Genomic DNA, 13,737 nt, shown 5'->3' with positions numbered 1-13,737 from the left:
TAGGGAACCACGAGCATGAGGGGAGAGGGGAGGGGGTGGGTGCGTGCAGGGGAGCCATGGGGGTGGTGGGGATGAGCACTGAGGAGCCATGAGAGGGTGCAAGCTAAGAGGTGTGGGAAACCGTGGGCATTGAGGGGGAGAAGGGAGGTGGTGGACGCACGCAGAGGAGCTATGGGGGTGATGGAGACAAGCATGGAGGAGCCACGAGGGGGTGGTAGGGGATGAGGGTGGAGGAGCCACGAACAGACGAGGGGTTGGGGGGCGTGCGTGGAGGAGTCACGGGTGGCGTCGGAGGAGGGAGAGGGTTGGGCGACGAATTTTGTGTGATTTTTTTTAGGAGTAATTTTATCCAAAATTTTTATTGTAATATTATCAAAAAAGTGATAATCTGGATAGTCATTTCTCTCAAAGACTATATAGATTGCCTCATGAGAGACAATGTAGATTGTCGAGGTAATATAGATTGCTAAAGCAATTTAGATTTCTATTCAAAAAATATATCTAATGTAGCAATCCAGCGGGCCTACTTTAAATTGCTAGCAATCTAGATAGATTGTCGGCTACCAAACACAACCTATGTGTAATATATTTAAAATAAGGATAATACGTACATTAATGAGTTTGACCATATGCAAAGACTCAAGTAAAATGCTAGTGTGCAAGGGCTAAACATTAGACAAAATTGGATGCTAATAATGCACTTCATGATCCTTGACTTAATGGTATTAGCCACATTTTAAACAATATGCCAATTAGTAACCAATGGGATATCAACCTTGTAGGCACTTTTTCTCGAACAGTACAAGTTGGCACCTTGCACCGGAGCTTTTGTTGGGCTATTGTTTTCTCTGCACCACCTATCAAGATCCTTGGTGTCTTCTTCGGTTCCTAGGAGTTTATCCCTATGCAAATTTTGTGCGCAAGACTATACATGAAGATGGTTATCTCCTTTGACAAATAGTTACTAGGGATCGAGGATTGCTGGCATGCTAGATCAATCAAGTCAATTAGTGAATATATGGCTTAGTCCTCAAGTAGGGCTTAAAATGTTCTAATGAATGCAATGACATATCAAAGATATAAATACAAGAATTTAAAATAAAGAGATAAAACTAAATCAAAGAATTCTTGCGAAAACAATCCTAAATCTTGGGAGAGATCAATGCTCAAGTCTATATATAGAAATCTTAGACACGAGACAATCTTCCTGAGAAACACTTGGCATCAATATGCAAATGTGTTGGAACCGCATCATTCTTTCAATATATGTGTATACGTATGTATATGTGTGAATGTATGCTTTTTTTTTTTTTTGGGTAAGACATGCATGTATGTATTTATTGAGTATGGAGTTGTTTCCAACTGTTTCAACTTGCTGCAAACCGCTTTTGCTTATAGTTGAGGAAAATCGCTAGCAACCAATTTGCTTGATGCTAACGTGATGTCATGTCTGCCAACTTGCCACGTCACCATTATTGTCTGTTTTCTTGTTGGAGCATTCTTGAAACCAAGGATGGGAGACCAAAATCCAGCACCACCAAATCGCAACCTACGGACGGTTGTGATTTTCTTCTTTTCGTGCTCATCGCATAGCTTGTCAAACGCACACACGGCAAGCGGATTTGGGTTTGGGCACCGTTCGATAACGAGAGTGCTTTTTCCACCCCTCGCCTCCGCCCTAAAACAAAACCCTAGTAGTGGAAGAAGCTCTCTTGCTCGCCCTTCCTTTTGTCCTCCCCCGAGCTTCTTCAATCTTGGGCTCCAATGGAGGAGGAGGAGCTCCAGAAGGCCGTGTACGCTTATCTGAGGAAGAAAGGCTTCAGGCAGACCGAACTCGTCCTTCAAGAAGAGCAGAACCGCCTTTCCTCCTCCGCTCAGTCCGATCTCGCTGTCTCCAGGTTCATCCAATCCTTCCTGCTTCTCTCTCTCGGTCCTATTCTCGTTTTCTTCTCTTCTCAGCTATCTTTTTCCGTAAAATCTCTCAATTAGGTGATCTGAGACCACGTTGATGCCTACCGAGAAGGAAAATTGAAAATTTGGTGGTTGATTTCTATTCAACCTATCTCAAAATGGCCTATTTGGTGGTTATTGTATATAACAAATGTTTTTTTTTTCAAATTTGTTGACGATTTTTTTATAGCTTTGGTTTGCTTGGAAGTTGGTTAGGGTTCTTTTAGTACAGTTTCCAACTGGGTTTCAAAACCTTTTCTCGCTGATTTAAGCTAAATTTAGGGCACTTTACTCGTATCATTTGGATTGATGAGCAAGGAGCAGGTCAAGGTTGCATGGAGAATTGGACTAGAAATAATGGGGTTCGTCCGTGGGTCATTACGGTGTGGTGAAAGCGGGCCACATTTGGTACCCGATAATACCTGAATTATGACTTTGCAGTAAGTTTAGGTCCATGCGAGGTTTCAAAAATCCGTAGCTATTGTTTGATGTCAATAGGTTCATGTTGATGATCTTAGTTTCACATTGGCCTTATGGAACATGATTTTGTATAGATTCCTTTTACTTGCTTGACTAAGAACTTAGGAGCCTTAATCTTTGCTTTCGGTTTATTTGGGAGTGTGATTGTCGCAGTGGTTGAACGGTGTTGTGGAAGTTTTTAAAATATCAAATTAATGTTTCCGAGTGTCCGATAAATCTATCTGAGATTTAAGTTGGGGGATATCTGATGACTATTAAAAGTAAGTATGAAATACTTTGAAGTGATTTTTCCTGTTGGATAAATCAAAATTCAAAAGTCTATATGCTTGGAAGTGTTCCGGTTGTATCGAGAGCAGTATGAGGGTGCCCTCTGTAATTTGTAAGTTTTAACATTGTGGATGATAGCTTGGTCATGGAGAGTGGATGTTCAATCTTTCTAACAGCATTTGAATGACGTGACACTTTCCTAGAGGGAGCTAATTAAGGTCTAAAAAGTTTCTGAGTTATCATTGGTGTTTAATGGATTCAACAGTCTCTTGCTTGTGATCAATTTCTCTGAAGAACTATTGTTGTTGGAATTTTTTTTTTATTGACTGATAAGTGTCATCATATTTTTAATATCAGACAATTGTGTCAGCTTAATGTGATAGAAGATATGATGCTCAAGAGATTAGTGATAGCCATCAATTATCAACACAATTAACTGTGATCTGGTGGCACTGCATGAGGATGAACATCATGGAAGTATTCAAGGGTGATCATATTATGAACTTGAAAACTCTCAGACAACTTATTGGCTCATGAAAATGCATATTCAGATTGTGGAGGTCTCACTTGCTCTCAAATAAATGTGATAGAGTTTTGACAATCTAAAGATCATTTGTCATGTTAACTTGATGGAAGTCTTTATTTGCTCAAGAAGAATATATCAATTCATTATAAGCCAAACACAAACAAATATTTGTTATTGCTAGTCAACTATAGGATTTTATATATTAGCAAGAGAACTTTCATCCAACAGATGGGAAAAAAGATCCAGTGGCAACGAGGCCTGCTAGGTGGTATAGCAGAACCGGTACTGGAGGTTGCGTCAGCTGGCGATTGGTTTGGTATAGTATGGGTCTCTACTATGCCATTCTAGGGCATACTAGAAATAGGGAGAGGGAGGGAGAGAGGGATAAAAGGAAAGAGGTAGAGAGAGAAGGGGAGGGGGAGGAAGGGAAGGAGGAGTGGGAGGGTCGAGGGCTAAATCCTAACCCTAGTGGAGTGAGAGGGAGAGGGCAGAGGGCTAAACCCTAACACTTACCCTAGTGAAGCAAGAGAGAGGGATGCTTATCGATGATGAATGAGGGGGGAGTGAGCCATGTTCGATCGGAGGGGAGGGAAGGGGGTTGCTCTCGAACCATCATGAACACAGAAAGGGAGGGGGGGGGTGCTTTTGAACACTTTTGCCAGCAGGGGTGCTCTTGAACACTATTGTGAGCGCGGGGTGGGGTGGGGTTCCACCTGCTATTGAGAAGGGAGGGAGGCGGAGAAAGAGGGAGAGAGATCAAATGAAGAGGGAGGGAGAGAGATTGCAAACATTGAACTGTAGGAAATCGGGGCTTTATTAAGACATTAGGGATGAACCATCCGGATTGTCTAAACTGTTCTAGTTCTTGATGGTTTGGTTTGGTATGAAGGGAACCGCCCAGTTCAGGATGGTTTGGCCAACCTTGAGTGATTGATCTGGTTGAGTTGGTAGTTCAACCTTCTTCAGTTGGAATGATGAAGAAATTGTTATGCTTTATTTCTTGTCTTTTGAAGCATTTGATAGCCGATCACATGGACCTTTTAGTTTAGGGTAATCAGGTTTAGTGTCAGGCTTTGCTTTTATTCTGTATCATTTTTAAAGGTTACTTATAAATTAGGAGTTAAAGGTTTCATTTATAGATATAGATTTGAAACGAGTCCCCATTTTCCCTTTCCCATTTGAGTGTGTGATTGGTGCAGCTCTAATATGGTGATAGACTCATCTGACTGAGGTTCAAGCCATGATTTGTTACCAATGTAGTTAACTTCCTTGAGTGACTAATTATACTACTTGAAATCAGGTAATGATTTGAGGTTATATAGTATGAATAGAGACCTATATTATCTTATTCTGGAGTTGCACTGCTAATTGGCTAAATGCATAGTAGTAATTTAGAATGCATTATATTATTATCTGATTTAAGAACCAACTATATCCTTGTGTTAAAAGCTGATGTATGGTGATTTTGATCGTCAGTTTTATTACATGCGCCTGTATACGTCCGATGTGCATGTGAACTTAGAGATACACTACTATTGTTTCATTTTTCATTTTTATCCTGATTTCATATCTTGGTAACTAAGGTCACAGATGTACAGAATAAAGTTCTCGATTGATATATTTTTTGAGGGAACTGGTATCCTAAGTATAGAAGTCGCAACCATGTTAAATTTAGCCAGATCTAGATTGGCATTTTTTGTGCATTTCTGTAACACATTCTAGTAACTTTGGTCATTATTAATATCTCATAGTGAAGTTTTGAAGGAATCTACGCACTGGCCAGCTTTAATCTCCAATCTTTCTTCTGTTCAGCAGATGCCATATAATTTTAATCTTGTTTTAAAAGTTTTCTTGTTTGTTGCTTTACAGATTAGACAATGATCCAGCAAGATACCATGATGGATATAGCAAGCTAAGATCGTGGGCGTATAGTTCATTGGATTTGTACAAGGTAATCATTTGTCAATTAGATAAGTATGTTCATAAAAGCACTGAGGCTTCTCTAGTAAATGAAGAACTAGGTTCAATATCTAATGACCAACAGAACTCTTTGCCTTCTATCATGTTCAGTATACAAGTGCATCTGATTTTACAGATGGTTCAGGATTTGGATCAAATTTTAAATTTAGCCCCTTGTAGTGGCCATCTACTATTGCAGTTTGTGAATATGGCCATGGCTCAAGATTACTACTTGGTAGCAATGTTGTTGTGCCCATTTATCTTAATACTGAACCCTCAATTCTTATATTTTTGACACTGAAGTGTCAATCTTTCATCACCGTTGCATTCATTGCCTCATTGTTACAAATCTTTTATCAACATTTCCCATGGTCAACATTTTTAGTTATGTATTTAAATAAGGCTTTACTAGCATGTGATTTGGTGGGAAATTTGGAAAGAGAGTTATTGAATGGCTGAACAATGCTTATTTAATCACATTTTTCTATTGCTCATTGGTGCCTATGTTTTTACCTCTTATTTGGAACCTTCGTACCTTCATATCCTTATTAAGAACTTGGCAGGAGACACCTTGTACCTTCTTTCTTTCTCTTGATGCCAATTAAAGTCCTTACCACACAAAATTTCATATAAAAATCCATGATACGGTAGTTCTTCTCCATTGACTGCTTATAACATGACATATTCCCCTATAGTGGCCGGTGGTACTTTTTCTGTAGTTGAGCTATAATACATTAGCTTGTATTAGATCACACTTTACAGTGCTTGATAGATAGTGTATCTTAAGCTTTTAAGATTCCATTCCTGAGGTTTGATCAATGTATGAACTTGATCAAGTTTTAATCTTAACCTGAAATCTATAACCAGATTTCTGAGCATAGGAGTGAGTGCAGATATGATTTAAAAATTAGAACAGGCAGGTATTTTCAATCTTAAACTGCAAGTTTGACATATAAAATATTGCAGTATTCTTTCAAGGGATTATTAGTATGTCTGAAAATGTTGAAAAAGGAAAATTTCATAAAAGGAAAGAATTGCAAGTTTCAGTGCCGAGGATGGCAAAATTAGCTTTCATCAACTGTATCAATGAATTTTCCTTGGATTTACTACTAATATTTTTTTCCTAGTTGCGTTTATTTTTTCTGATGTCTGCACTATAATTTTAGAGGCTTTTTCGATGATGGTTAAATACATTTTTGATGATTGTTAAATGCTTTTCTTAATGGGATTCAATAATTTGATGTATAAATTTTTCTTTTGTCAACATGATGTTCTCTTTCATATATATCTTTTCTAAATTTTGTTTATCAATCTACTTTGAGTTATATTCATTTAGGTAGAATATCTTTGATTATGATACTATGTAGGGTTATGGAAATGACAAAAATCTTGTCTCTCATTTGAACTTTATACAGCATGAACTTCTCCGTGTGCTCTATCCAGTTTTTATACACTGCTTCATGGATCTTGTGGCAGAAGAGCATATGCAGGAAGGTACACTTTTCCGCTTTGTGATTAATATGCTTCTTGAATATAATAAATATTCAACTGATTCCCTATGAAGTTAATTATTATTGTATATTTTATATTTTATTGCTTATGTTGTAATATGGATCTTGTAGCTCGGACATTTTTTCATACTTTTCGTGAAGACCATGAACTGATGCATTTACGGGACCTTCAAAAGTTGGAAGGCATTCTCTCACCTTCACATTTGGAGGTAATATTGTCTTTTACCCACCTCTACTACATTTTACTATATACTAGTTTATTGAAGGAGTGAAATATTTATATTTTTTCCTTGTTATATGTTATTTCATGCAGGAGATGGAGCTTGCTCGTTCTTTGCGGCAAAACAAAGTTAAAATAAAGCTGTGTGAGGTGCTAATTTGCCCAGTTTCATAGATGTGAGCTTGCAATTCCACTAGTTAGTGTAGGTCGTGTATTCTTGGTTTTTCGAGATATGATGGATATGAATTTATTTGTAGGAATAGTTAGTGAAGGTTGTATATTCTAGCGTTTCAATATATGGTGGATATGGGTTCATTTGTAGGAATTTAATGGGAGATTCATTCCTTGAGTTGGTAGTGGCCTATCTATGATCGAGCAATTGCATGCCTGCATACATATGCATATGTATATATTGGTATATGTACATGTATTTACATTACCTACATATGGAAAAGATATATATTTTTAGTTACCTTTATGTGTATATCAAATTTGTCTCATATAGATTAATTTTTAATATGGAGAACAAAAAAGATCGGCATGCAAGGATTGTAAAGTGATCCTAGGGGAAAGCATGAGAACACAACACAGGCTAGTAGAATTAGATCTATATACTGGGCATAGGAAGAAAGAAAGGACACTCATATATTCCTAGTGCTAAGATGGTGAACTTAAAAGAAAAAATGTTGCATTTTTTAAGGACAAACTATTCAAGGAGGGAACTAGAAATCTGAAATTGAATAACATAGAATGCAGGACTAGATGGCAAATTGTGTTAAGATGGTAGGTAGAGAAGTTCTTGGGGAGTCAAAGGGTAAAATATATCCCGTGAATGAACTTGATTGTGAAATAATAAGGTAGAAGAGGCAATTAAGATAAATTGGATTTGTTTTAAATAATGGAAGAAACAAATGATATCATGGTTTTTGAATATATAAGAAGCCTAGGAAAGAAGCAAAAGGCCAATAAAGCTAAATATTTAGTGTATAATAATTTATTTTATAGCTTGGATCCAAAGGAAGATAAGAATGAAATTTATGAAGTAGCTAAAATAAATAAGAGGACATGTCAAGATATTGATTGAGTTAGCTTCGTTAAGAGTGAGGTTAATAGGACTTTGGTAAAAGGTAGGAAACTAAAGAAAGATGAGGGATGCTATTTTTAAGAATTGTTAAATGACATTCAGTTAGAGACAATTCTGTTGAAGAGGCATGGTTGGTGAGTTATAAAGGTTCTCTTCATGCAATGGATATAATTGAAGTTGAGATTGCTTTGAAAAGGCATTAAGCTCAGACGAGAATACCTATTGGGGTTTGGAAAATTTTGTGAAGCATTAGGCTAATTTGGCTTGTAAAATCTTATTTAATGGGATTTTGAAAACCAAGAATTACAAATGATTGAAGGAGAAGTGTTGTAATTAAGACCGGCAATCCATGAGGCAACCAACTTAACCCACGAGAAGCAAGTTCAGGTTTTGGCGTGAATGAGCTTTGGTGAAAACAACTTGAGCAAACTTAACGCATTTGTTACATGTGTCAAGTTCAGGTTTCCAGATGTGACCTGTCTAACCAATTTCGACTTGTTTAATAACGAGGCGGGTCAATACAATTATAATTTGACCCATTCATGACCTATTTTAAATGTTTTTATTTATGGATCTAAACTGGTTTATAGGTTGTTACAAACTCAACTTGATCACACCTGTTTATCAAAAGACTTATGCATTGTGGGTCAGGTTACCTGTTTAATGAACATGTTAAGTTTGGCTTCAATTGCTAACTTGTTTAATGAATGGGTTGGGTTTAGTTTGAAAGGTTTTCTCCAGTTACCTGTCTCAACCTAGCCTGAACCTGACCAGGCCGGACCAATTGCCACTTCTAATTGTAATGCCTGTGTACTATATGTATGGAAATTTTGTAATAGTTTGGGCATTGATTTAACAGGTCACTTTATGAAGCTATTGGAAAGGGTCATTGCACAAAGATTCAAAGAAATGAGATGCTTTAGGAGAACCAATTTGCTTTTATGCCAAAAAAGTCAACAATAAATGCTGTCTTCTTATGTGATGATTACAAAAATATTAAGGCAAAGAAAATAATCTAAATATGGTCTTTATTGACTTGAAAAGGCTTTTTTGGAGTAAAACTCGGAAAAGGCTTTTAAAATGGTATGAAGAAAGGTAATCTAATGCATTGTGTACATAAACCATACATTGAAATCACTGCAGATTTCTGTGCTATCTATGAATCACTGCGAATTGAAATCACTGCTTGCACCAAGGGCAAGGATCATCATTAGTTCCATATCTTTGTATGCTATTTATGAATGAACTCAATGTTAGTATTAATGAAGATGTACCATTGTCTGTGTTATTGTTGGATGATGTAGTGTTTCTTGTGGGGGAAAATATTAAATATTTGATTAGATTTATAGAAGAAAGTTTTAGAGGATAAGGGCTTAAAAGTTAAAAGAACAAGGATGAAGTACATGAAATACAGTTTTAGTTAATATCGAGAAGTTGAGGCCCCAGTTGAGATTGATGGGTCAGTGATATTGTAGAGTGATCAGTTTCATTGTCTGGGTTATGCAAAATACTATAGGGGTAGATGAGGACACAGGTAATAGTATTAGAGTTGGTTAGATGAAGTGGAGGTGTGCTTCTTGGGTGGTGATTGACACATATCTTAGCAACTTAAATGGAAGTTACAAAATGGCATTAAGGCATGCATTGTTGTATGGCTTATAACATTGGACGATAAATAGGGTCCAAGAAAACAAGTTGTGAATGAGAATGATAAGATGAATGTCTGGGGAAAAACTGAAACAAGGAAGAATTTAGATCCTAGCGGGACACCCCGCGGGACATCGGGATGGGGTACCATCCCATGTGTCAGGACAGGACTGTCCCGCTAACATCCTAGTGTTCCGATCGAGATACCTTGGGACATCCTCTGTCTCAAATGTCGGGACAGGGCGGGACGGTGTTGCATTCCATATCATGAAAAAATTGGGACAGTCCCATTCCATGAGATTTAAAACCTTGCAAGGAAGGATAGGGTGGGAAATAAGTATATAGAGTAGCTGCTGAAGTTCTATAAAGTGAGGAGAAAGTAATGGAGAATTGATTGTAGGGTACGAACATGTACACTGAAAATCTGTGGCAAATTTAATAGGGAGGGGTTCTTTATGTTGGAGGATGTAAGGAAAGGAGAGGAAAACCTAGGGTAACATGGTTGGATGTTGTGAAAAAGATATATAAAAGCTTGACATTGAACGTGGCCATGAATAGGAATATTTGGTGAAAAATGAGAATCTATAAGGCTGATCTCAAATAGTTAGAATAGCCTGGTTTTGATTATGGTATTTGCTGTTGATTTGCTTATTATGTTTATATTCAATAATCTTATGGATGAATGAATGTTGTTGGTATTCCTTTAGTAGTTTTAACATTATTCATGGCTATTAATTCAGTGTTTATAATTCTGCATGATGCTGACAATGAAGTAACATATAGTGCTTGGTTTCAAATCTCTGTGATGTGTCTTGCTTTGTCTTCCTTCCGTGTAGAACTGCAATGGAAAATGGGTTCCATACTATTCTCAAAATTATTGCCATTGCAAAAAGTTGATTATGTTTCCTCTTTGGATCTTTGAACTATCTCATGCCATGCTTATGCCAATATGAGATTGGTATGAAATGCTCAAGTATTGACTTTTGACATGTGATTTCATGAAATCTTGAAGTCTTTTATCAATTGATGCAGAACTAGCTTAAGCATAATGCAAGCAAACAATTACACTGATATAACAGCGTTGAATTGGTGCACAAGAATATATTGGGCAAGTAAACTATTTTTTAAACTGATTTATGGCAATTTAGCATCTCAAATCATCCTATATGGTTTGTGTCTCTTGGTGTTTAACATGTGCATTGCATAGTTTGAAGCAAGGTTTTTCGTACAGAACATACACTCGGTAGTAGGCTTACCATATCAACCAGATAAGGTCCTGATAGAGTAGGAGGCTCAATACAGTACTGGATGGACACATGGTATAGCTGCATGCTCACCTGCAGCAGCTGTACCATGTGTTGGTACAAGGTCGTGTTGCACAGACAGAACCCGCACAGGTAAGCTATCAGTATAGAGTTTGGTACTAAGTTTGAAAACCTCAGTTTAAAGTAATTTATCAAGTCTTAATCACAAACAAGCTTAAAATCAAGGATAAAAAAAAAAGTCTTATGGTGATGAAGTATACTTTGATAAAAGCATAAATCATGTACATATGTAAATGAATTAGCAATTTAAACAATTAAAACATTTTAACATAAATGACCACACATAGAGTTGCTCAGTCCTGCATCAAATGTGTTAGAGGTTTATATATACCTTCATCATGAATGTGGATGATGTTGTAGGAATTATAGATATATAGCAAAACCATAGGAAGCTCATGTACTTATAATATCTTTCAAAAAATCATATATTTAATGTCAAGGTTTTACATCCTGGCAGATAGGGATTGTCCTGGCTGTCCCATCCCATTTCTATAAGAAAATGGGATTGGGACGGAGTCGGGACTTCAAAACCCATTCATGTGGAGAGAGAAGAGGAAAGAGGAAAGAAAAGAGAAAGAAAAGATGAAGAAAAGAAAAACATGAAAGGAAAGAAGAAGAAGAAAAATGAAAGAAAGGAAGGAAGAAGAAAAAGAAGGGAAGGAAAGAAGAAAGAAAGGAAAGAGAGAAGAAGAAAAAGGAAAAAAAAAGAAAGAAGGTAAGGGATCAGAAAATAAAGAAAAAGGAAAGGGAAGAAAGGAAGGTAGAAGAAAAAGAAAAAAAATAAGGAAAGAAAGAAAATAAGAAAGAAAGGGAAGGAGGATGGGAGAGAGATGGAAGTTATCTATTGGGATACATGACTGGGACTGCTGCTAGGACAAAATGGGACAATGGGATGTCCTGTTCTATGGAGAAATCAGGATTCCTCTGTTCCATGGGATTTAAAACCTTGCATAATGTATACTAAAGCATTATGACTTTGTGAAGGGAATGGACCATCACCTTTTGTGCAAGTCCTATTGTATTGGGCCACATTTATTATAATTTTGACAAATGAGGATCCATAAAGCTGTCCCCAAATAGTTGGCAGAATACTGGGTGGCTATGCTTATGGTATGGACGAATTGTGAATAATACTTATATCTTGGCCAAAAATATGACAGATTGAAAAACTAAAGTTTTATATTGAAAAATTTGTAGTTCATTAGTTGATTGATTTTTTTTTTTTTTTTGTTAATCTTTGAGATTTTTTCATGCCAATTATATAAACAATTTGGGGTATCTAGATCAGCCTGTGTTAACATTATATCTGAATATCAATCTTAATAAATAGCTTTATCACTTTAATTTTGAACCTTTATTGATTTTGCAGAGAATTATGTGTGACCTATGTTCCTATGTTTTGCCCAAAACACATTGATTCATGGCCTGTTATTTACAAATTTTAAAAGAAAAAAAAAGCATAATATGGTTGAATTCTTCAAAGAACCTAAAAGGTAATGGGAAAATGGATAATCTTGATTTTTATGCAGTAATCTGATGCAAAACAATGGTATCAGATTATTACCTCATCTGATTTGTATGTTAGGCCTTCAAATCAAAAAAGGCTGAAGAAATTGTTATAGATTTCAAAGATGTTAGATGGAACTCAAATGACCTAAATAACTTGAAGAGCAGTTATTAAAGGATGGCATTTGGTGGTATGAACTGATTCACAAGGTTTACTATTTCACGATATTATATTATGCTTATATCTGGCTGAAATATAATGAACCATACAGTTCAGATTAACAAGAAAAATTAAAATTCCAGTTTCTATCTTTTCCCATCCTATAGTATTGTCTATATCTGTGAGTATGGAGCACTTGGTTAAGTTGTGTGTAGGGGTGTGCACGGTTCGGTTCGGATCAGTTTGGGTTCAATGTTCAAACTGATCTGATTTGAATCAGTTTTCTAAAGCCAAAAGTGATACTGAACTGAACACAGAAAAACTGGTTCAAACCAAACCGAAAAAATCGGTTCGGTTTATCGGGTTGTGGCCTATTGGGCTTATGTTAAATAGGCAGCTTATGGGATGGGGCGATGGGCTAAATGGGCAGTTTATGAGATGGGATAAATAGGCTAAATATAGCAGTGATAAACTGGTGGAGCTAGGGCAAAATATAAGTAAATCGGTGGCAGTTCATGTATAAATTATATTAATATATAAAATATATATGTGTGTGTGTGTGGGTGTGTACCCACGGGTCAGCTTGGTTTGAATCGGTTTTTTCTAAACTAAAACTGAAACTGAATTGATTTTTTTGGTTTCTAAAATTTTTAAATCAAAACCAAACGAATTTGGAAAAAACCAATCCAAACCGAGCTGAAATTAGCGGTTTTAGATTGGTTTTGTGGTTTGATCGGGTTCCTTGCACACCCCTAGTTGTGTGTTTACAGCCATATCATCTCGTTTGCAAACAATGAAGAAAGAATCAAAATCACGTAAGGCATAGATGTGAACCAGAATCCGAAGCCCTGAGGCCAGATATATCATGATGGCAAGAAATATGGATGCTGGAGGTGAGTCAGGTGATGTGGCAATGTGGTTCCTTGGTCTGATGGACAATGAGATCAATGACGTAGATGCTCTTATAGCTTCTTTTGCAATTACAGGCTGAAATTCTGTTGAATCTGTGTTTCATTATTTTTATTTTTATTTTTATGTTTTGTGTTGGCACATACTATCTTCAGGTTGACGTGGTCTTGTTTTTTATTGATGTGTCATGAAA

At 36.6% G+C, this 13,737-nt stretch overlaps 1 protein-coding gene across 3 annotated transcripts in view; it reads left to right on the top strand.

The window, feature by feature from the left end:
* Positions 1-1,632: 1,632 nt before the first annotated feature.
* Positions 1,633-13,737, top strand: part of LOC105033669 (transcription initiation factor TFIID subunit 5) — a 32,265-nt gene continuing 20,160 nt past the window's right edge. For all 3 annotated transcript variants that reach the window (XM_010908559.4, XM_010908558.4, XM_073242701.1), the window contains exons 1-5: positions 1,633-1,898; positions 5,093-5,174; positions 6,598-6,676; positions 6,805-6,902; positions 7,007-7,063. In XM_010908559.4, coding sequence (XP_010906861.1) covers positions 1,765-1,898; positions 5,093-5,174; positions 6,598-6,676; positions 6,805-6,902; positions 7,007-7,063 — 450 coding nt within the window. In that variant the 5' untranslated portion in view covers positions 1,633-1,764. The remainder of the gene's footprint in view (positions 1,899-5,092; positions 5,175-6,597; positions 6,677-6,804; positions 6,903-7,006; positions 7,064-13,737) is intronic.

Source organism: Elaeis guineensis, chromosome 8, assembly GCF_000442705.2.
Source record: "Elaeis guineensis isolate ETL-2024a chromosome 8, EG11, whole genome shotgun sequence".
Lineage (NCBI taxonomy): Eukaryota > Viridiplantae > Streptophyta > Magnoliopsida > Arecales > Arecaceae > Elaeis > Elaeis guineensis.
This window is presented reverse-complemented; position numbering and strand designations above follow the sequence as displayed.